The sequence below is a fragment of the Armigeres subalbatus genome, chromosome 2 (genome assembly GCF_024139115.2).
Source record: "Armigeres subalbatus isolate Guangzhou_Male chromosome 2, GZ_Asu_2, whole genome shotgun sequence".
NCBI lineage: Eukaryota > Metazoa > Arthropoda > Insecta > Diptera > Culicidae > Armigeres > Armigeres subalbatus.
The window spans coordinates 56,880,360-56,904,619 of record NC_085140.1 but is presented as its reverse complement, the minus strand read 5'-3'; the positions used below and the strand labels follow the sequence as shown (position 1 = coordinate 56,904,619).

The following is a 24,260-nucleotide window of genomic DNA, read 5'->3' as shown; positions in this document are numbered from 1 at the left end:
CATGGACATCTGCGTCTCGGGATGAATTGAATTGATTGCTTGAGAGCTTCGAGAATTAGAATGCTTCGCAATGCTGTTAACCATCGCAGCACGCGATGCTAAATCATTCGCTTCATTCTTGAAGTACTGCAGGTATTGACACGGAGCGTGGAAAATGGATTCCTACCGGCTGAACAGCTTCTTGAGCTTGGAAACCTTTTCTTCAAGCTAAATATTACGGGGATGCCTGTGAAGTATACTCCTGACATATTTTTCATGGACCGGAATGTTCAGCTTCCGTAAGAACAGCCGAACCTTGGCCGTGCCGTTAAGGGGCTGAAAACGTGAAGTGTGCGTATTTGTTGTCAAAGTCAAACCACTGGGTTCCAAAGACAAAGGACTCGATGATTTGCTCAGTACCGCTAGTCGTTCCATCGTCCGTTCAAGGGCGGATATCTGCTGCTGGTTAGAAATAAGCTCAGTCAACCGTCCTTGTAATGCTAAAGTTCCTTCACCCACTATGACTAGAGCTAGTTCGAAATTAGCCACCTTCTTAAAAAAAATAGCTGAATTTCAAACCCAATTAGTTTTCCCTTTTTTTTCTCCACTGCGACTCTTCTCACATCACAATAGGATCCGCACTCATCCCTGACCTGGCGCAACCTGGTCCAACAGGCAGGCAGACGCAGCAAATCCAATTAAGCGCACAAACTTCAGCCAAAATTTGATTCCGACCGACCAATAAATGGGGGCCGACTTCACATCCCCCTCCCCCCCCATCGGACTGCTCTGGTCCAAGTCTCGCTTCCCGCCGAAACAAATTACTAAGCTCCGCTTAATTTCCATACCAACAACCAACGGCGAGTAAAATGATCCCCAATTATCCCACTAATTGCAAACCAATTTCCATCGTTCGCGTCCATCGGAGGAATTTTCATTGTGTTTCCATCTGAACGCGCCCGCCCGGCCCGTGGACTGGTGGTGGAAAAGTGCCAAAAGGAAACCCCAAGCTTTCAAGTTCCCTTCCTTTTTTTGGGGCGATCTCTCCCCGTCGTCGTCTTTTTGTCACCTTCTTTTTCTTGGGGAGGGTAAAGAAATAAACGGAGGTCATTTCCTTTCTCGACAGAGCATTTTATTTTCGGTTCATATTTTCCTTTATTGTCCCCCCTATCCCGTCATCCGTCACCGGAGTCAGCAGCCGTCGCGTCGTCATTTTGTTTAGGTCGTCTGCATCGATGATTACGCGACAGAACCAGGACTCCGTTTCCTGCGGCGCTGGCTATAGAAAGTCCTTCCTGCGAGGCAGATCGCGTGTCGCAACCAAACAGCAGCCTGACCTCCCCCTTCATCCCCCTTTCCAGCCGAAGTGGAAGCTCTCAAAAAGTCACGAACTTGTTCGCTTTTATTACTGAATAATGTGATGGCAAATAAAGTGAGAGTTCGGGACCGTCGTCGGGGTGGGTTTAGAGCTTTCTTCTTCGGCCCTGACTGTGTGGCACAGTCTGTCTGATTGTCGTCGTCGTCGTCATCATCGTCTGCTGAAGTGTGTTGTCGACGCTGCTGCAGCAATATGACGGATGCAGCAGTAGCAATGATGATACAATTTGACGATAACGATAATGGCAGAATGAGAATGTCGGAGGGTGATTTTCACTTTTCCGGCGAAGGAGACTCATTCGAATAAATCAAAGGGGTGTGTCCAGCCGTGTCTGATCTCTGTAACTGTGCGGCAACTGTGAGATGGTTCATAAAAGTGAATCGCCGGGAATTGGTCTAGACTGAGCTGCTATTTTCCTCTGTTCTGTTACAATCAATTTGTGGTATTTGACGAAGCGTTTCCTTAACGAATATCATATATGTAACAACATAACATTACGATCTCGCTTAGTGAATGATTAGTATTGAATGATTTATCACTAAATTAATCCATAAAGCAGGAATCAAGTAAGCTCCAATAAGGTCTTTCTTCTCCTACTTCGTTACAGTGGACACCGAGATACCACTACCACCACAGACGCCAAGCCCGCCACCTCAGCAACGATCTTCGTCACAGTCGCATCACCTCCTTCACCATGGCAGCAGTCATCACCAGCAATCGTCCAGCAGCCTACTCGCCAGTAGTCTCAGCCAAACGTCCCAACAGCACAGGCCCCTCCTGCACGGACTTCTCAGCGGAACGCACATATCTCAGGCGCCCTACCATAGTCGGGGCTACAGCACGTCCAGCACAGGTTAGTTCGATCCAAGATCCTCGCTAATTACATCAGAAAAAAAAACACTTCGTTGCTTGAGTTTCCGTTTCCGTTTCGTTTTCGTTTTCCATCAAGCCATCATACGCACCAAGCACTTTGGTTTCCCATGATGCCACTTTCACGCAACGCGCAGTTCTGTTTATTCAAAAGCAAATTTAAGGATTATGAATAATTGAGCTGCCCCTCCTCGGGCAAGCTGTCAACCATAGTAGATAGCCCCCGGGTGACAACAACCGTGCGGATGATTGATGGTTCTCACTGTCTTCATTCACGCGCACGTTGCATTCGCGAAGATAGACTCGTCAAGGCGACTAGCGTGGTGGACCCCAATCCCGAAATTGACCATCCTAACATCATAACTGACCATCGATTTATACACGCAAGATATAGTCCCGTCATAACTCAGTCGTCACCCCTTTGTGAGGTCCAATTTCACCTCTTTCGAAGGATTCGGATATCGTCGGCCGATCGGAGAGTGGCACACTGCTGCGTAGTGGCCGGAATCTGAGAAAAAAAATATTTTTTCCAACTTTAAGAAAACTTACGTTCAAACCAAGGATGTTAACGATCATTCAGTAATTTGCGTTCGATCATTTAGTAGTTTGTCAATAACACATTCCAGAAGCTGAATTTCAAAATATGTTGTATGGTGGACTTCTGGTGCGAAGGTTTTTCTACAACTTTGCCTAATGGTTCGTTGTTTGAATTCCGCTAAAAACGGAGTTATAGCTATAGTTTCAGTAACTTAGACTAAATGATAACAAAATTCCAATCATTTAGTTTAAGTTACTGCAACTAGCGCTCTAACTCCGTTAATAATTGAATTCTAATAACGGACCATTAGGTAAAGTTGTAGAAAAACCTTCGCACTAGAATTCCATCATACAACATATTTTGAAATTCAGCTTCTGGAATGTGTTATTGACAAACTACTAAATGATCGAACGCAAATTACTGAATGATCGTTAACATTCTTGGTTCAAACCATACTAATATCCATATATATTTAAATATGTTTCTGCTGGCAAAAATTGATACGTAATGTGCATCTGTTTTTTGATTCACCAAATCTGTTAAAAAATCCGCCACTTTTCCTCAGCCATCCAACTGAGATTAAATTCCTTCGGTTCGCGCGCGCTTTTCGATAATAAATTCCAAGGACCTCTCGTTCGTCCGTCAAGTTTTACGCACCGTTCCACCAGAACAATACCCGTCCGTGTACGTCCGAGTGAGAGTCCAGCCACCAGCGACAGCGGTAACCCCCAGCCAGCGCCCGCGGTAGCAGCAACCGTGGTTCAGGACAATAAAAATAAAAACAAGCTGCAAACTTTCTTCCTGCCCTTATGTTCGGCTCATCTTTCGACTTTTTTTTTCGCTTTACTACGAAGCCAAACGATGACACTTCTTCGTTTGATCCCTTCTGCCTCCGCCCAACCGGACTCCTCGTCCGCCTCGCCAAGCTAAAAGAGCTTCACGCGGACGAAGGTTGTTTATTATGCGGAATTATTACATGCGACGAGTTGTAATTATAAATCCCTTCCGTTCTACCGCCGTCTCCGACCCTCCATTCCGCCAAGAAAGAAAACGATCAACCTGGACGAATCGACGCACGGCGCTGACGGGCAGGGGCGAGCGAGGCGAGCAACATGCGGTTTAATCCCAGTGTGCGAAGCGAGTCGAGCAGGTCCTCTGATGCCTCTCCACACGGATGTGTCTTGCGGACTCGCGGAGTCGCCAGCGCGGCGGTGAAAACATTAGGAAGCCGCTGTGCTATTCTTTGCCGCGCACAATAAAAAGGGAAATTCCCTTACGTAATGATTTCAACTGGTTGCTGCAGGGCTATTCTTCTGTTCATCTTTTTTTATATCAAGAGAGATGCAGAAACGCGGAACAAGATAATGAGCGGTCAACGCAACGCAGAAACATCAAGCTGTGATTGTGGACTACACCAACAACTGCTATAAAGGAAGACAGGAAGCTTTGAAGGGTGCGGGAACGGGTAGAGGGTAAACAGAAGAATCGGAGAGTGTGAGGCCGTTGTTGAATTTATTTATTTTTATATGAGGAAATGAAAATAAAAGGGTTTGACGGACCGTATCATCCTCGTTGTCCACCAACGAGGATCTTCGTAGGTAGCAGCTCATTCGAATACTGGTCGTATGTGTATGTGAGTCAATTGGGTTGTTTTTTTTTGTCTTCTGGTCCGGAAAGATTTGAATAGGAAGCAGGAAGATCTCACGAACGTACGATGGGAATTGTCAGATAGTGAGCGGTCAGATCTAAAATAGAGATTTTTTGCGGGAAATTGTAACCTGCTCGTAAGATTTGTTTGAAATTTTTTTTCACCATGTATAATAATTACTTTCGATCAAAAATTCGTTGCAAATCCCTCACAAGTTTCAGTCTGTCGAACTAATGAAACCCAATCGTTGTCGTGGTCTCTTGTAGCAACATTTTCCAGACTAATATTCCTATTTCATTCCTACAAATTGTTGGGATGTGATCAGCAAGTATTGGTATTGTAAGGAAACTCCCTGTACCGGACCGCAGCATGTATCCTTATAGTTGCGCATCATACCGTTAGGCTCGAGTAGTCTATGCCGTATAAGAAGGATTTTTCCATTCCAATCGGTCCATAACTGCAGGTCGCCATCCACGCAGGGTCCAGAAGATCCGCAAGTCGTCTTCTACCTAAACAATCCACGTTTCTCGTTGCGCAACTCTTCTTCTTGTATACGTCGAATCGCTGTCCAGAACCATTTACACCTGGGTATTGTTCCGCTTTGTGGCTACGTGCTCGGTCCACCACAATCGTCCAATTTTCGATGGCTCATCGATGGATTGTTGAACAGTTGATCGAATTCGTGGATTATTCGCCTCCTTCATGTACCGTCTTGCACCATTGCTGGTATGTAGCATTTCTTTCAAAAACTCCAAATGGCCGTTGATCCTCGACTCTATTCCATCACAATGCGTCCGATAAAAACTGTCATAAAACCACTGTAGAAAAGGGAACATCTCTGTCGCGGTGCCAGTTGTTTCGTTTTGGTTTAGAAGAAGGAAATTTCCGAAATGGAAAGTTGGCAAGAAAATGGAACTGAATTGACCTTTCACATTGAAAGAACAAATGAATCATTTTTTTGAGAAACTGCATAAGTCCATTTTACACTATTTCGAGAAAACAACAAAAAACTGTTTTTGAACAAATTTGCACCGAATCTTTCGATTTCTCTGATACAGATCAATAGTTTTTGGCAAAACTCAACAACTTGGGGCACTTTCAGTGCAAAAAATGTAAGCAGTACTCCACAATTGCTCTTCAAAGTACATGGACATATGTAGTTTCTCAAACAAACGAAAATTTTCTCATACATTCCTGAACAAAAAATTTTTTTTCGTATTTTTTGCCAGAATACGTATTTTTGGACGGGGATTCAGAATATATAAAAATCTCATTTTGGCCAAAAATGTTACATATGCAGTTTCTCAAACAAACGGTTCAAATGATTTGAAGACAACTTTCCTAAAGAAACTAGGTATATTTTTGGCACCTTAGAACCAGAGTTTGTTATGATGAGTCGAAATCAAGCGATTTTCGGATGAAAGGAGAATCCTTTTTCGTAGTTTGTTCACCACTTTTTTTCTTTAGAATTTAAGCGAAAAATATACAGAAATCGTGCCTAGTTAATGAAATTCTTTTTTTGTTTCATCATTTTTACGGCAAAATTTTTCGATGAGTGAAACTTAAATAAAAACAATGTATGACGGCAACGGTATTCGAACCTAAATCATCAACAAAAGGGGAGTTGAGATTCGCACACTCTAGACTAGACACATCTCCACATTGACTGCTTATAGAGCAAAGGTTATTTGCTCCATAAATTACTTTTGTTGACATTGGTGAATGCACAAAAAAGGATAAAAGAAGCGAAAATTACGATCCATGCTCTGAAACCATGTCGTATAATTGAAGCAAAAAATTCAAAAAGTGCTTTAAATTTTAATTTTGTTTGGTCCAATATTCCTAAAAAAACAAATAATCAAAAAAAAATATTATTATCAAGAAAATTCAACTTTTCTTTCCTTTCTGAGATAATTTTTTTGACGGAAAAGGTCAATTCTTCATTCATTATGAAGGAAAATATGAAGCTCCGAAATTGATTCACGTGCATCAAATTTTGCTTGTCGTTCAAATTTCTGATGAACCAAAATTTTTAAAGGCACGCCAGATTATGTATTATTTTTTAGAGCAATATATTTGTTACCTAATCGAGATAAAATTGGCCTTGTTGATTAGTTTGACGCGTCATATTATTCTGAGAGATAAATTGAGTAATGATGCGGAATTAGAATTTATTGGAGACGAGAAATTGACCTTTCCCGTCAAAGTTTTTTTGTTCGCTCAATCGATTCTTTATTTTATTTAAGGTCAACCGTCCCAAAGAACCTACATTTTTCGATGCCACTAAGTATTTTTTAATTTTAAACAAAACATTTGCCCAATTTTGAACAAACAACGGGTATTTTTTTTGTTTTTTGTTTTCGAATTTTAAAATAGTTATAAGCTTAAAAAATATCAGTTCTTCGGGAAAGTTGAATAAGCCGATGATACAACAAGATACAGTTTTTGACGGTAAAGATCAATTAACTTATATCCCATCGTCGTAAGGAGCTTATTACTTAAGAGCCTATAAGGGGTCCACCCTACGTTTCTTGCGCGCTATACGCATTCAAAAAGAGTGTCTCAAATCAGTTTTATTTGTACATAATTAATATGTGGCACTCATTAGCAAATTATGGATCACTTTCTCGCAAGGGCAGGTGTTGCATAGTTGATAATGCGTCCGTAAACGTAATAGAAGAGTGAAAGTTCAAGTTCCATCGGCAGTCGAATATTTTTCTACAAGGTTTATAAAAAAATATTTTCCTAGCTAACAACACAGAGTGAACCATTGAACTTCCTTTCCGAAATAGAAAATACTGACATCTCACAAAAGTCATAAACTCAAAAAAAAAAAAAAGGTTTAGGCCGAACGCCATTTGTCCGAATGCCGAGTAGTTGCGATTTTCTTCACTATTCAGATATAAGACGTCACTACACATGACATGGAAAGTGAGAAGTTGGAAGTGACATACGTGACAGAAGATGAGTCGGAAAAATGGCCGGGGTTCTGCCAAATCGCACCAAGCGCCAACAAAAAAAATCCGATTTTTCTGCCCAAGCCTTCGTTTAACCGATTTAATTAATCATAAATCGTATCCCATAACTGAGGGTATCCTTCAACAAAAGTACGTATAAAATGGTATGAAACGATTTCCGTTTTCCTGTTACGAACAAAATATCGCAAGTAAGTCAAAAAGCCGCTTGGTGCGGTTTTGCAGACCCAACCAAATATTTTCATAAAATGTGAAAAAAGATATGAGAAATTATATGTAAGAAACGGGAAAAAAGACGTAAGAATTGAAATGTGAAAAATGAGAATTAAGAAGGAGTAGGAAAATTGTTGATAACGAGTAAGACGTGAGAAAAGGGTAGTCAATGAGAAGTGAAAATGAGAACTGTAATATGAGAAATGAGAAATGACAAGTCGGACGTAGAAGTACGGAATTAGAAATGAGTTGTGAGTAGTCAGAAATGACTTGCGATAAATGTGAAAACATTATTTTAAAGTGAGAAATTAAACCTTATTGCATCCTTTTAAATTCTCTCTTCTTTCCTTTTCCTTCTTTCCACTTTTCCCTTCCTTCTTGCTGTTTCCTTCTTACTTCTTCTTATTTTCATTTTTCCTTCCTTCTTTTCTTTTTTTCTTCCTCCTAACTTCTTGCTTATTTCTTCCTTATTGCTCCGTCTGTCGCAGTTTTCATCACTCATCATTTCACAACTCGCTTTTTATCCCTCACTACTCACATTTTACTTCCCACCACTCCCTTCTCACTTCTCATATCACACTCTTCACTAAGCAATACTCACTTCTTTTTTCTATTTTCTCATTTCTCGCTACTCACTTCTCAATATTAACTTTTTATTTCGCGCTTCGAACATGCACGTCTCACTGCTAATTTCTCACAACGAATATCTCACTTCTCACTACTCAGTTCGCATCGCTCACTTCCCAATACTCACAAATCACTTTTCATTTCTTATTTACCACTTCTCACTACACACTACTCACTTTTTTCTTCTAACATTACATTTCTCATTTCTAACAACGCACTTCTTAATTCTCACTTTTCACCTCTAACTTCTCATTTCTCGCTCCATACAACTCAGTTCTCATTTTACACTTCTCACCTTGCATTTCTCACTTCTCACTTCACCCTCTCGATAAGAAAACAAATTTCAACTATTCCACCAAATGGCGTTCGGTCGAAGGATCCTTCCGGCTCAGCAACATCCGGCCAGACATTCAATCGCATTTTGCTGCGGAGTGCGAGTTCAATTCGCATCTCAGTCGCAAAACTTTTTCATAGAAGAAAAAGGTTTTCCGCAGTGCCAATGGACATTGCTTGCTCTTGAAGGACCAGAGCGACTCACTGGGAACATTAAACGTGTACACTGGGGTTGCTTTTTACGCGGTTTGCTCTTGGTTATTTCTGTCCTTTGGATTTATCAAAACATTGAGCTCACCCAACGAAAAATATTTAAAAAAATTGGAAGAGTTTTGTACAAGACACGATCGCTTGACGTAAACTACCTAAAATAGTTTGGTGTCTTGAGGAATGTTGTGCCATCATGCATGAATGTTAGATGATAATTCATTTGATTTATTATGTCAATGGTTCCAAACAAAACTGGCGTAACTTAAAATACGAAAATTTTTTAATGGATTTATACAGAAATGATATTATCAACAGTTTTGTCAACAGTGTCCAAATCGATTTATAATAAAATTTTGAAAATCCAGACAAAGATGCTATTAGCGATTGAAATCCCGCAGAATTTCGTAACAGTCTCGTGTCTAGAAATGATCCCCTTAATCGTAATTTACGTAAAAACCAATCGAAGGTAGATCTAGATGTATTTAAAAACATGTGGAAATTGAGGTTTAGACCCAGAAATTTATAGAATCTAACAGTGTAGGAATCTATCCCAGTATAGTGTCTTTGAAGCTAACTGACATTGCTCATCCGTAAATAGTCACACTTCTAACAATTTATACTAAAGGTAGATCCTAATCCCGGAATGGTCAGCAAAATTTTTGAATGGGAAACTTTTTGGCTATGCGAACCATTATTATTATTATTATTATTTTTCATTTCTATCCAAATCCGTCAAATGATAAGGTTTAAACAATTCAGGATGCATAAATTTGATCCATGGGAAGAGAGGCTGTCCCGAATATTATTGGACTCATTGGACATACGTCATACGTCATGTAGGTCGGGTCTAGGTCATTTGGCATAATTTTGAACTACGATAAAAGTGTAGGTTATTTGGCATAACGGACATTCGGCATACCCAGAGCTGGATTTAGCCGGAAGGGAGCCCCAGGGCCGACAGCTTGTGGGGGCCCCAAAATGTACAAAAAAGGTTGGTTTTGGTACATAAGATTTGGGGGGGCCACGGACCCCCCCCCCCCCCCCTAAATACAATGAAAAATATAGTTATTTTGGTGTATTTTTTTCTGAAAAGCGATGCATAAAGGACATGTTCTGTTCTGATCAATATAAACAATTGGTAGATATTTCCGTAAATCCAAATACTTTATAAAAAGGAATCACATTCATAACTGCCTAATAAGGACAAGCGTTCGTTTTCAGAGAGGAAATTATGTACACCATTACCTTTTCCCGGATACTTCCAAAGAGGATATTCCACACAGATGCGTTCTTTTTGGAGAAGGAATCTAACGAAGAAATCACACTCACTATTGCCATATTCCGGGCAGATACATTCTTTTAAAAGAAAAAAAAATACATTCATCATTGCCTTATTACGGGCAAACGCCTACTTCTAGACAACGGGTCACATGCGCTATTGCCTTATTATTTGCAGATGAAGTCTTTTATAGAAGAAAAATCACGTTCACGCAAAGGGGTGTAAGTGATAAAAACGTAATTTTGAGAAAAATAGGTGCAAAATTTTGCAATATTTTTTTTGTTTGATGCAAATTGTATGGAAGTTAAAAGAATACTAATTTTCTGTGAGTTTTCACATTTTAATAAACATCGTACAAACTATATCGGAATAGTGCCGCAAAGCTCTTTTTGCTATAGTCTTAAGCATTTTTTGCTATAGTCAACTCAATTTGACAAAATTGTCATTACACCCCTGTGCTTCTTGTCTTATTCTGGGCAGATGTATTTTTTAGAAGACGACATTCATCATATCATTATTTCGGGCAGATGATCGAAACAATAATTTTAAACCACAAACGCGTAAAAAAATTTTCCATGTGTTGCATCCAATGCGTTATGATTTGGTCGTTTTAAAAAATAGAAATAAAATGTCGTACAGCCGAACAGGACATTTGGCCGAAAAAGTCGTTTGGCCGAAAATGCTATTTGCCGAAGATATTTTTTTAAAGAAAATCAATGCGGTGTTTAGACTTGATCATGAGCTGACAAATTCTACAGTTTAATGATTTTATATTCATGATTATGGGAACGGGTTTGTTTTCATGCAGAAGGTATAATACTTGCCTTCTTTCGGACGAACGCGTTATTTCGGACAGAAGCATTATTTCTGAAAAAGGAAGCTTCTAAAGAAAAGAAAATAACCATTGACGTATACTAGGCAAGTGTTTGCCTTAGAAAGAAGAATCATTAAGCTCAACCTCAAATTTACAACACTGGCTACATATCATTATGATTCATCATTCAAATTACCGTCATCGGGGGTGACAATGGGTCAAATGGGGGTGAGAATGGGTCACTGTTTCAACCACTTATAATGCTTGTAGATTGGATTGAATGCATCTGAGGGCAAGAAGACTAAAATATAAGAGACCTTTTTGAACAATATTACTCTACGAGCCAATCAATTCCGATATACGTTAGGCGTAGGTGCCATGATTGAATGAGTAGATCGTTGGAAACTGATAGAAAGGAGTGAAATGATGCGATAATTGACTGATTGTGGGTACAAATAGATTTTAAGTATAGTTATTTACCTTTAAAAACTATAAAAGATCAAATATGATTGTGAATCTAAGATAAATTTATAATCGATTGATAAAAAATCATGGAAATTCATTGAGAAATTGTCGACTTAACAACCTATGAAAACTTTCCTTTATTCGGTAGTGCTACGTCAAAACGAAGCGTAATAACGTATTTTAAGAAGTTGATACTTTTAGAAGTAAGCTCATAATTATTCTTCAATATGATACTTATTCGAGCAGCATTCTTTTTTTTTACAAGTTCGGGTATGTCTGTATTTTCTTTGAAAGCATACGAATGTGCATTCCAAGATGGCAAATATTTCTGCAAGGTAAACAGTAGTCCCCTTTCCCATTGGTATAGATAAGTTAAGTCCTGGACCTGTGATTCCTGCCCCAGTACTGTCATTCATTTTTTATCAATCTGTGTAGAACATAATCGATCGTGGAGGAATATTTGGCCCCCCTAATTCCCATATTTGGCGGTCTGTTTGAACTACTGCGTATGGTATATCTAGGTTCAGGCTCTTTTCCATCCAGTCTTCGTTCATTACTACAATTGGATTAATAGGAAAATCTCTCAGTATACTCATATGTCCTAAAAGATTGCCTTCTTCGAGCAGCATAGTCAAATAACTAAATTCTTGAAGACAAAAAAATATGCCAAATGTCCCTCACTTTTGATGTTGTCCATCATTGTTTCCCTGTTCCCTGTGTGCATCAGCTCTGCATAATTTTCAAACGGATGGAAACAAAGGTATTCTGCCATTCTAATGCAATACTTTTCTTTATAATCACACACAACTTTTCTTGCACAATCTGCCGCTTCCAAAAGAAAAAAAACTCAGGTAATCGATGGAACATGTTTTTTGAGTAGGATATGTTTTTCTCTGTGGCGCAACAATAACATCCACCAATCGGTTACTGGAAAACATTTTTTTTGTTACAGCGGACGATTACAGTCCTGTTGTCCTATTACGAAGCGAGTATGTCCTACAATGCACCATCAAGCTCAATCAGTTTGCTATTGAAGAGTAGAATAATCCCATTTTTGCTGGAGGTATGCATTGCTGAAGAAATGAAATTAAAAAAGAAGAAGAATCAATTGGTCTACATGTTCATAATTGTCCATGTTATTTGTTTTAAACCCGAACCTTTTGGTTTTATTATATTTTTATTACTATCCTGTGAGGATGGAACCTCAAATTATCATCAGTTTGACAGCACATCCTTAATCTTCGTGGAAAGTTTTGTCTCTCTCATTAAAGCATCACTAATTTTCGACAATAACCCTGCCAACTTCGTATGGTAATTTTCGTATTCAATTGAGCAAGAAAATCATTTTCTCTTCATCATACCCCCTTTTCTGGACAACCAAATCAAACATCAAGCAACATTGTACAAAGTATTTATTCGACAACCAATCCTTTCCGCGTCCATCATGTGATTATGCCGTCGCTCGTTCGTTCATTCAAATCAGATACCTACCGACATACTATACTGATGCCATCGTTTTCGAAAAGCGTATCTAATCGCTCGATTTGATGGACTGGTTTTCCTGTTTTCCTCCCGAAAGAAAAAAAAACTACTAAAACTGCTTTTATTGCGACTATCTTGGACACGACGACGATAGCTGTTAGCATCAGAGGAGATCCTCGTTGTCGAAGCGACCGAATTTTGCATCGAAGTTTTTGAGGAAGCATCGCCGCAGCATCCCCTTTCTTATGTATCACATACTATCTGTGATGATACCTTGATGGATTTACTTAGTGCTAGTTTGTACTGGTTTTATCATAACTTTTATTCGCAATGAAAAATTTCAAACAAATTCAATAGTAATTATCTAAGGCACAAACAGCCAAATAGGTCCTCAATGCGTCAAACTGTGTAAAAAGATATCAATTTTTTATGTTACGATCTTTCTATCGAATGTCCTTCGTAGACTGACTCTACAGCCTTTCGACATAACTTATTTTACGACAAAAGCAATAAAGAAGGAAGTGAAATCCTAGCCAAATAATAGTTCCGGTTGGGTTGCGAAGGAAAACAACTTACCACGTTGTTGCTCGTAACGGTCAGTCTCGGCCGGCAGCATTCCTCCTGGGTGTACGTACGCACACTCTGCCAAATAGGGTCAATAAATTTATCTATTTTCATTTCTCACGAAAATCTTCCAGAAGCCTGACGAGAAGGAGTTGTGGTGCGCGACGATCATCTTCGTCACCCGGCTGCCGCTGACCGCGCTCGCCTTTCATTCCGTCCGTCCGAGCCGTTGCCTTTGCGTTGGTTCTCCGGGAGATGATTTATTTATTTAGCGCACTCTTCTTCTCGCCGAGGCGCTTCGCGGCTGCGAAAGGATTAGAAAAAGGACACCTAACGGCGACGAGGAAGACAACGCGAAACAAAAAGACGCGCGCAAAGGCGAGGGAATTATCTCATTCCCTGCCGGAGTATGCGGCATTTGATGGCCAAGCAGGAAGAAATGTCACCATAATTTATTGCTTTTCGCTTGATTTGCATCGGGCTTCTCATATCGCGCCGCGGTCGAAGCTACCCTACCGGTCGTAAGTTTGAGGTCAGGTTTTCAAAAATATGCTTCCTCGGAAGATTTCTTTCATAGCTATGATAAAAGATGTCTTTCGAACAAAAAACAGAAGTATGATCATCGAAAGGGGTGACCCAATCTTACGGCCAAGAGTGTACATACAAAGTAGTGTCGTCCGTTCGTTGATGGCAGCCAGTTGATGGTCAGTTTTAATGATGATTCGAGCCCAGAAGCCATCCGAACCATCGAAAATACTGCGGAAAAAAGTGGATTTCTTGCGCACATTTCCAGTGACCAGGGAAGGAAACAAAAGGGATGGACAGGGACGAGCGGTCGTAATTGATTCATCTGTCATTGCGACGACCAGCTCTCCTCTCCGCCCGATGGGAACGGGTTGTGTGCGCTTTGCCAGGAGGAGAAGAGGTCCTTCGTGCCGCAGCTGCTCTGGTAGCCTTTGATGAGCTTGACTTGGATTTAATTGAGACAAGCGTGAAAAAGAGGATGTCCATTTCCGTTGCATTACGATATTCAAAGTACCGTCGACTACAAAACTACATATTTGTATAATCGGCAGACATTGACAGAATACCTTTTGACAGATGAGACAGTCCTGCATATTGGGACATTATGCCCAAACTTCAGATTGTTTAATGTATGAATTCCGAACCCTTTGATTCGGCAACAGCTGCCGCTTTTATTGAATTTTCGTCATGTCATACAATATTACTCAAAACTTCCACCCGCACCCATATGTATAATCAGGGTCCGAAATTATTGTCGATTCATCCCCGCATCCATCAGCAGTCCGTCCGGCGCAACAAATGTGGGCAGATGCCCGAAGTTATTATTTGCCAAACAGTTGCAAAATCCATCATCTCTTGTTGCATCGAGCACCCTTTTTTTTCGAAATATCCGACAAAGGTAACCGGAGAAAGGATAAACAGTCCAATTGTTGATCCTTTGACCCCGAACCGTGCCTGCTGCTGGTGCCGTCGATGAATCCTCCTCTCCAGTTCGGCAACGTCGACGATGATGACTCAATACACGTGTCCTGATTGGTACATTGATCCACCTCTTTTCTTACTTTCCAGTCAGTCAATCAGCTCTCCGTCAATGGGGTCGGAACGAAAGAAGCTTAGCTTCTAATCCTTTCCATTGTGTTCTCGCCTATCTCCGCTTCTCGGCCCCGACTTGTATAACTATGAATGACAAGGATCATCGACACCGTCGTAGCACACACTCGATGAAGGATCAATGGACAACGAAAACGGATGCTTAGGACTCCTGAAAAGAAAAGAATCCAGAGTGTTTCACAATATAAGGGTTAATTATTGAATAACATTTGTGCCCTTTCTTTCAAAATTCGGGTTATGCATCGATTTTCGGGTCACGCTTCACGGCATCATTGGCAAGGTGGCAACTCCGACAGATGCTACGCCCGTCAATTTCGATCTATGAGGATTACATTTCTGCCAACGAAATTATGATTATTGCATCCGTCGCCCTCACCCAATCGGTCTATTCTGGGCACAAAGCAGAAGTAGCATCAACATTCTCACCACAAGGTGCAAAAGTGTGTGGTTAGGCGAACCCCTTTTGTGTCTGCATCCCGAATTGCATCCAGCTTGTGCCGTCGTACGTACCTGGCGGAATCCTTTCATGCGCCGATCCGCTCTGCTCGGTAGCCAGAAAGGATTTCTGCTTAGCTGTTAATGTAAATATTTGAAGAGCAAACCACATGCGTTACTCTTTCTTGTGCCTTCGCAGCATTAGAAAACCTGAAACGAAATAAGACCCTTTTGCGTGTAGCAGCTCTCCGGTAATTTACATAAACACATAATTAAACAAGTTTTCCCGGAGTCCAGCAGCGTCCGTTCCGCTGGACGAGCGACGAATCTTGGCCGGACCGATGTAGGCCGCTTGTGGTGGAAAGTGCGTCTTCCGGGATGTTTTCCTATAAGTTCATTAAATTTTCCATTTCACTTTCAGCATCCGGTTGAACGTTTCAACCGGATAGCCTTCGGGTGGTTGGTTTTCCGCCTACATCGCCGCACCGTCCGTCCTTTATAGCTTTCCATCCCGTTCGAGTGCCGGTCCTGTGAAGTAGGAAATGAGGAAATCATTTATTCATGGAATGGCCTTCGGGCAACGAAACGCAAGAACAAGTCTGGCATACAACCCTCGCTGCTGCTGCTGCTCGGCACGCTGGATCATTCTTCTCCGGCGAAATACATAGAAAATATCGATGTTTTGCCGGAGCCGGAAAGTCCTTTCTAGAAAGCGGAAGTCATTCCCCACCAGCAGCAGCACCGGTGCGGTGGTTGTTCGTCATTGTCGTACGGCTTCTGGGGATCAACCCGAGACAAGATAAATAATGTTCGGGGCTCGGATTTTTCGGGGGGCCAAGCTGGCCTAACATTGTGAATTTTTCAAGGAAATCCATTTCCAATCCGGTGTTGAAAGTATCCCAACAATGTATGCCTCCTGGCGGATTGTGTTTCGAGGATTTACTCAACAACTCGGACTCGGTTATTCGGCTTAGTTTATTTTGGGAATCGATTTGTATGCACTATTCGGGACCAATCAGAATCGTATGGGGTACTGTTTCACAGTCCATTTCATTGTAACAAATACAGCTGATCTTTAAAAAGAGGAATAAAACACCAATTTTATCAGTTCTTTTTGCTAACATGCGTGCTTTTAAAAATTTACAATGATAATAAACAAATCTACACCCAATCGGCGGTTGTTAGATTTTCTAACAATTCTGTATAAGAATCTACCAAAACCTGTATAAGAATTGGGCATATGCGAAATTGTTATATTCTTATACAAATATTGTATAAGAATCTAACAATATTGTAAGGTTTTCTTACATTTTTTGTATGAGAATCTAACAATTTCGCATATGCCCAATTCTTATACAGGTTTTGGTAGATTCTTATACAGAATTGTTAGAAAATCTAACAACCGCCAGTTGGGTGTAATGGCTTTCCATTTCCTTGATTTTGAAGAGATGAAAGTCCATCTATTTGTATTGAAGGTAGCCTCACACCTCGGGAATTTGGTCCGCGGATTGTTTTTTTACATATGCGATATTTAAAATACACGGGGACCAAAATCCGTCGGAAATTTTTCCCAAGGTGTAAGGCTTTCTCAAAGGCTACTAAAATAGTAATATCTTTCGCGCCTATTTTAAACGATTTCAAATGTTAATTTTTCATCAATTAACAAAATTGTGCTACGTAATCTGTGCTAACAAACCATGTTTGGCTGACAATCCAGTTTCATTCAAGCCTGGTTGTAAGAATATGCGATGCCATAAGCAGTGCTTGAAATAAACTGACAAAATGGGTACATAATATGGCATAATGTACGTTAGGCATATTGAACGTTAGGCGTAATTTAAACTCCTATTTTTTATATCACACGAAGTTCTTTAGAATTGAACAATTTACCGAATGGAAAATTTCTTAAAAAATAACGTTTCCTTGAATATATTATTTCCCCGAAAATAACATTCCCTTAAAATAAAATGTCCTTCAAAGTATCGTTTCTCCGAAAGTAACATTTGCCGAAAAATAACATTTGTTTAGTAGAGTGCGGCTTACTTTTTTAATGTTCTTGAAGCTTAAATTTCGTGAGCTTTTTAATATTTTTAATTTAGAGGTGGCACAAACCACCTAAAGGTAGATTTTTGACCTTTGAAGTAAAGGTCACAAATATTCCAACTTAACAACCAATTTGGGATGTATTGGCATCAAAAATCTGCCTTCGGGGGGTTGCATGACCTCTTCACTTCAATATTGTGACCTCTGCGACTCTGAGGATGCTCTTTTTGCCATAATCGCTTGATTACGCAAACGAATTTCATATTTTTAAAACCTTCGAGAAAAAAGCCGCACACTAAATTACCCAGTCACAAAAGAAGAGACAACATACAGTTATATCCTCTATCGGATATGCTCTTGAATGAACTCTTGATTAGGATTACCATCCTATTAATACCATCAGTTCGGAGAATCATCGCATTCGGGGTAATGGTTTTCAGAAAATTGTTCCATTTGGAGAATTGGTTTCCAAAGAATTGTCGTACAATAGCAGGCCTGGTAGCGGGTCACTTTTTAGTGACTTGGTCACTTTTTTCGTGCAAGTCACTAAAAAGTCCCTTTTTTCGACCTCAAGTCACTAAAGTCACTTTTTCTCGCAAAAAGTCACTATTTTCAACTATTTTGAAACTATTGACTAAGATTTTTTTTAAATAAAACTTTATGTACCCATCGGATGATGCTTTGATCATGGCGGAAATAAAATTACGGATCTTAAAAAAATGATCGCGCTGAAACTTCGCCAGCCGTTTAACTCGCTGCTTTTACTGGCATTTCACCAGTAGCTAATTGAAGGTGTTTCACGTCACGATTTATAAATTGGTATACAGTCATGCAAGCATTAGACCTGCCAATTCCGATTTTGTTTTAATGCTCAAACTTTATACAGTAGGAGGTGGGAAGATTTGATTCCTTGGGAGACTTAATTCTCCGCTGTTTTATCGAGAACTATAGCAGTATTGTTAGTGCGTACTTTTATTATAGATCCTCTAGACAAATGATCGTTATGTGGCGAATTATTTTTTGATTGACAACCTTATTTACTCTATTATTTACTGTGTTTTTCCCTCCTAAAGATGTTTTTTAGTGACTAGCAAAATTTGAACAACTTCCCCTAATATTGACACAGCACAAGCCGTCAATATGCTAAATGATCTTCACTGATAAAAATGCCAACATTCCACCACAATTTCAGGATAATTGGATTTTGAGTTGTTGCCACAATATGAGGAGACTTGATTCAGAGACTTGAGAAGTTTGGCAAACAAATTCAAGAAAATATAAATTTGTTCTCAAGCGGCTTGGGTTTGCTCTAAAAAAGGGTTTGCTCTAAAAAATATTTATTGAGTAGATGTTGTAGAGAGAGAATTAAGTCTCCCCAATTTTGAAGATTGCATGCGCTATCGAATTCCATAACAAAAATCGTTCATGAATACGTACAGCAAGTTGGGAAATTTGCGTATTCTGGACAAAAAATATTTAAATAGTTCAGAGAGCATAGTCCTGCAGTATAAGCAGGAGGTTTAGCGTTCAATCCCAGGCTCGTTGTACAGGATCTTCATAATTTTTGTTCCGTTTTCTACCCAATAGTACTTTCTACCCAAATAGTACGGATCTATTGTTTTTTTGCACTGTAAATTTCAATAACTTCCGTGGCACCTATGATAAATCGTGCATCTTTCTTAAATAGGTATTCAGTTAATCCAGTAAACTTAATTTTCACTGATTCTCACGTGAAGGGAATGCTCCTTCACGCAGATTTTTGCCTAGAAATCATTTTTCAAAGGGTCTTATGAGTGGTAACCATGTTTCGCTCACTTCCAGTGGCGTAAAAATTTGATTTTCTCGGAAGACTACTCATAGTTTTGAGTACTGTTTTTGACTGATATTTAATAAAATTTCCGTGGGATTAAAAGGAAGGCCAATACAATTTTACTGAGTAGATAAAAGTTAGCGTGTACGATTTTCATTTCTCTTCTGAGTTCGTTCTAATGCAAAAGAGTGGTGAGTGAAATATGATTCTCATTCGACCCAAAAACGCTTAATTTCGTCTCATCGAACTTGCAACTGAAACTGAAAGTCACTATTTGGTCACTTTTGCTGCAACTGAAAGTCACTATTTGGTCCCTTTTTTCGTCAGTTTTGGTCACTAAAGTCACTTTTTTGAGCTGCATCGGTTGCTACCAGCCCTGCAATAGGTGCCTTTGATGCCTTTTATGTTTAACTTCCATTATGCCCAACGTCACCTAACGTGCTTATTCCTTATTCCAAATTGTAAAACAAATAATTCCAAACACTTGTATTTCTATATGGAGACTAGCTGTCCCGGCGAACTTCGTCTCGCGAAAAATTGATTATTTTTCAAATTTGTATTTCATTTGTATGCGAACCCCTTCCTTTAGAACAGCGAGAGGTTTCGAACCATCATAAATACATTTCTTGCCGTCGAAAGCCTCCACGTGCTAAATTTGGTTCCATTTGCTTGATTAGTTCTCGAGTTGTTCAAAATTTGTGTTTCATTTGTATGGGAGGGGTGGGGGTCTCGAACCATCTAAAGAATTTATGCAATTTGGTGTTTGTGAAGCTTTTCGGAACTTGGAACAACATTTTGGAAGAACCTTAAGTGTATCAAAAGTATTTGGTTCTTTTATTTCTATTATTTACTCAATAAAAAATATATAGGAAAAACGAGGAAAAAACAATGTCTTGTCACGTTGTCAGTCAATTTACAGTTTCTTGGCAGTGTATTACCAGAAGACTTACAAAATTTCTGTAAATTTGCTAACTTTCATCTGCAAAACACTTCACATTGTTGTTCGTTTACTTAAATATTTACCGAATATCCTACCAGGGACGAATAATATAACGTCATGCCATGAGACACACTCGTTAATAACTTTTTTCAGATAAGTCAATTCAATTTGAGATTTTTGATGAACCTAAAATCGTCGAATGATAAGAATTTTTTCTCCATCGTTGGCTGCCCAAAAAATAAATATGATTCATAAAAGAAGGCCCCATGATCCAAAACTTTGAATAAATGTACCAATAAGACCACTCTATTGAAAATGTATGAATCGCTGTTGCAATCCATGACAAATAAAAATTTCGCCTGAATAATGGCCCGAAAAAATCGATTAGATTAGATTATAATAATGGTCCGAAAAAATCGCAGTAGTCTGTGAGTTCGGGCGGACGTATCATCAACTCCTGAAGCATTTTTTTTTCTCACTTCTAACTAGCGTTTGTTTTGGCTGGTGGATTTTCTGTTCGGCTTCGTGAAGTGATCGAGAAAAAGAAAACAATGGCGGCAACGTAAATAGGGAAGTTGTGCCCATGCCAACTGACAATGTTCCTGGTTCCATGGACACTAAAGCGTTATTTCCTTTCCATTATCCGAGAATGGATTAATTTGCTGATATTGTTTTAATTCGTTTACTGACTTCAATTTATAAAACAAAACACGCGCCAGATTGGAAAATACAGAAGTTTGTTTATGGATTTATTATCTATTTGATAATTGTAGCATAAACAGTCGGCGCTTATGGTGAGTGAAAGTGGCCTCGAATTGATCTGCAGTAAAGCTAACACTTTCAAATTCCTGGATTAGATTTGACTGAAAGCCTACGTACTGGCCGACGACGGCGACTGGCTCGAGATTAAGGAATACAAATTTAAAATAGGATAGTGAGGGGTTTTAAGGTTTCCAAATTATTTATTGCGATGTTGTTGAGTTGCTTTGATAATGGATTTCGACATTGATCTGTAACGGAAAACAAACAAAAAAGAAAAAGAAGGGGGACAATGAAGAGAAAGATACATTTTGACTAGCAATGCAACAGAAGGACGCACAACCCAACTAACATTTTTAATTTTATAACGCTCTTGAAGACCATTATTTACTCTACAAGAGTGCCTTAAAACCAAAATGTTGCTGGGGAAAAAATCGATTTTTCTTTGAGAAAAGGCAAAACCAATCGGCCAAGACGACGGGAATGTAAATCACAATCGTTCCTTAAGCCTAGTGTGTTGCTGATAAGAAGAAAAGGCAAGAAAAATTTGCTTCAATTACTGCAGTAAATTTGACAGCTGCTAAATAACAGCTGAAAAAGAAAAGCCTCATTTAAATAGCGATGGCAGGCCTTATTTGTGTAACGGAATTTGTTCTACTTGCCAGCTCCGTACTGCTCAAGGAATGTCAGAATCATTGCTTGATCACTTCTTGTCCTAATGCACAGTACTTTTGTAGTCCGTACTACCTTTCACTATACAAGCTGAGAAATCCAAGTTTAATTAAGTCAAATTAATCCAGCCAATAACGACAAATTCTAAAACGTAAATCTTTTCCCAATTTAGATAAATACGGTTTGTATATGTACTCTAAATCAAGGTTTTCCTCGTATACTGAGAGTTTCGGTCAACTCATATCTGGTTCCACGATGCGATGATCAACGCAACCGTGCTAGATATCTTAATAGTTACTGCTCGTAAACACAGAGTTCACTTTCCGCAACCCCAATACGAAACGGATAGAATAAAAGGCAGTCATCTCAGTTTTTCTATTTCTCCTGCCGACTGATCAATATGACCAAGAATTGAGCACTGAAAACTGTTGGATTTTGATCCATTTAAAAAATCATTCTGTCATAGAACTGATATGCCCTTCAAATGACGGGTATCGGAATGGATAAACTATGTCCAGGTTTTAAAATAAGTTTTATTCCTGAAAAAAATAATTATAGCAGGAATTATTGTTTATGATTTCCCAAGTTTATTTGGCATGTTTTGAATACATTTATTCAGTCCACCCTGCTTTTCAATTACCTATTCCAAGCGGGGTCTGAATCTGGAACACACGGTCGTAATATACGTCGCTGACATTGAGGCCTATGTGCCTTGCGAATGGATGATTTGAGTGAATCTACACAGGGATGAGAGGTTTCACATACCTTAGCCTGAATATTAGCCCATATTTAATAATCCAGTGGATTCAAGTCCGCGGTGCTGGGGAGCCAAAATTCCTTCGACCAAAAATTCAGGTTTTGAGCCAGCCAAGCTTGAGCCCTCTTAGATCTTGCTAGAAAACTACAAATTGTTCTTTCCCAAAGTTGGCCTGGATCCATGGCAATAGATGGTCCTTCAAGATGCCGATGTCGACCTCTGTATTCACTTTTGAACCCTCTTTGATAAATACCGGTGGCATTGCCAATCCATTGGATGCGACTGCCCCGAACACCATAACTCCTGCAGGGTGTTTGGTGGTAAACTTAAACTTTATGTGCTCAGGAACTTCCTCGACCTTCCTCGGCAAAATAAACCGGTCTGTGTGCGTGTTGGACACCGCATCTATGTTGAATAGTTTTTCGTCAGAGAACACGATTATTGATTTTCCCTTTTTAAGTTGGAGAGAAGCCGCTTGCTTCTCTCAAGCCGCAGTTCCTTAATCCGGTTCGTTATCAGGTGGCGCTTCACCCTAGCCCTAGACGAAGCCTTCAAGTCATCTTTGACCAACCGTTGCATCGAGGTGTTGGAGATATTAGCTGCTTTTGCCAATTTCCGGATCGATCTAATAGGATTCAAAGTAATTTTCCTCTTGACCGATTTGATGACTTTTGGAGTGCGTGCCGAGCGCGGACGACCACTTCCTGCCTTCCATGGATTTGTTATCTCTTTTATCGGCTTTTGAACGACAAGCAAACTTGTGACTAAATCTTTTGCGAACATTTTTGGACTTTTTTTTTAAAGAAACTCACTGTTTTGTTCACGACAATTGACAGTAGAGATTCCAACGAGTACACACATATATAACAGTGGTGAAAGAAAAATCAATTCTACCCAAAAATAAATTGAAAACAATGTCGCATTATTTATGGGTCATAATGTACATTATTCACTGCTTTAGTCTAGTCGATTGTTCTTCATCCACCATCCATGAGTTGATGTACTATGACTCGATATCTTATGGAAGAAAAGTTATAGAAATGGCTGATGTTACCTAAAAATATCAATAAGATCACTATCAAAAATTATTCGTTATCTGTCAAAAATAATCTCGCTATGCCAGGAGGGTTATTTATTTTTTATCTATTTCTGTTCTAAGTTTATTTTAGGTTAAGTTGGGAAATGATCCACAGAGTCTAAGAATATTTTCTCGTTTACTGTGATAATCCCTTCCGACAGTTTCCCAAGAGCACAGTGTTGCTCGCGTCGATATCTCCATGATTCTCGATGATTCCTCAAAAATATCAACTGCTTGAACCTTAGACCGCCGAAGGATAATCCAACACGGCCGTGTAAAAAAAACGTGTAAAAATAGAATCGGGTGTATACTTAGTTCAGCGATGCTTGTTCAACCTGTCCAATATTTTTTTGTTTCTAAGATCTGCAAAATAGGCCTCCGTGGCAGCGATGTCCTCCTCATTCGACCCAAATCCAGTCATGGCTAGAAACTTTTTCAGGTTTGGAAACAAAAAGAAGTCACAGGTGGGACAAATCTGGAGAACATGGCCAATAAGGCAGCATAGTAGCGCTCCGTGATTGTTTTATCCTTGCCGAGATAATCCATGTGGATCATACAATGCGAATCCCAGACAACGCAATGGTGGTCATAACCTTTCCGGCCGATGGAACAGACTTCGTTTTCAACGGAGGGAGTTTGCCTGGTGAGGTCCACTGTTTCGACTGTGCCTTGGTTTTCGGTGTGTATCAGCCAAAATATTAAAGTACAAGATAGTCCACTCTACAATATTCCATATTACCTCACATTACCTTTCGG

General features: G+C 39.6%; 1 protein-coding gene across 2 annotated transcripts in view; it reads left to right on the top strand.

Moving 5' to 3' along the window:
* LOC134208684 (ecdysone-induced protein 74EF-like) overlaps window positions 1-24,260 on the top strand; it is a 151,715-nt gene that overhangs the window by 35,882 nt on the left and 91,573 nt on the right. For both annotated transcript variants that reach the window (XM_062684482.1, XM_062684483.1), the window contains exon 2: window positions 1,965-2,210. In XM_062684482.1, the coding sequence (XP_062540466.1) occupies window positions 1,965-2,210 (246 nt within the window). The remainder of the gene's footprint in view (window positions 1-1,964; window positions 2,211-24,260) is intronic.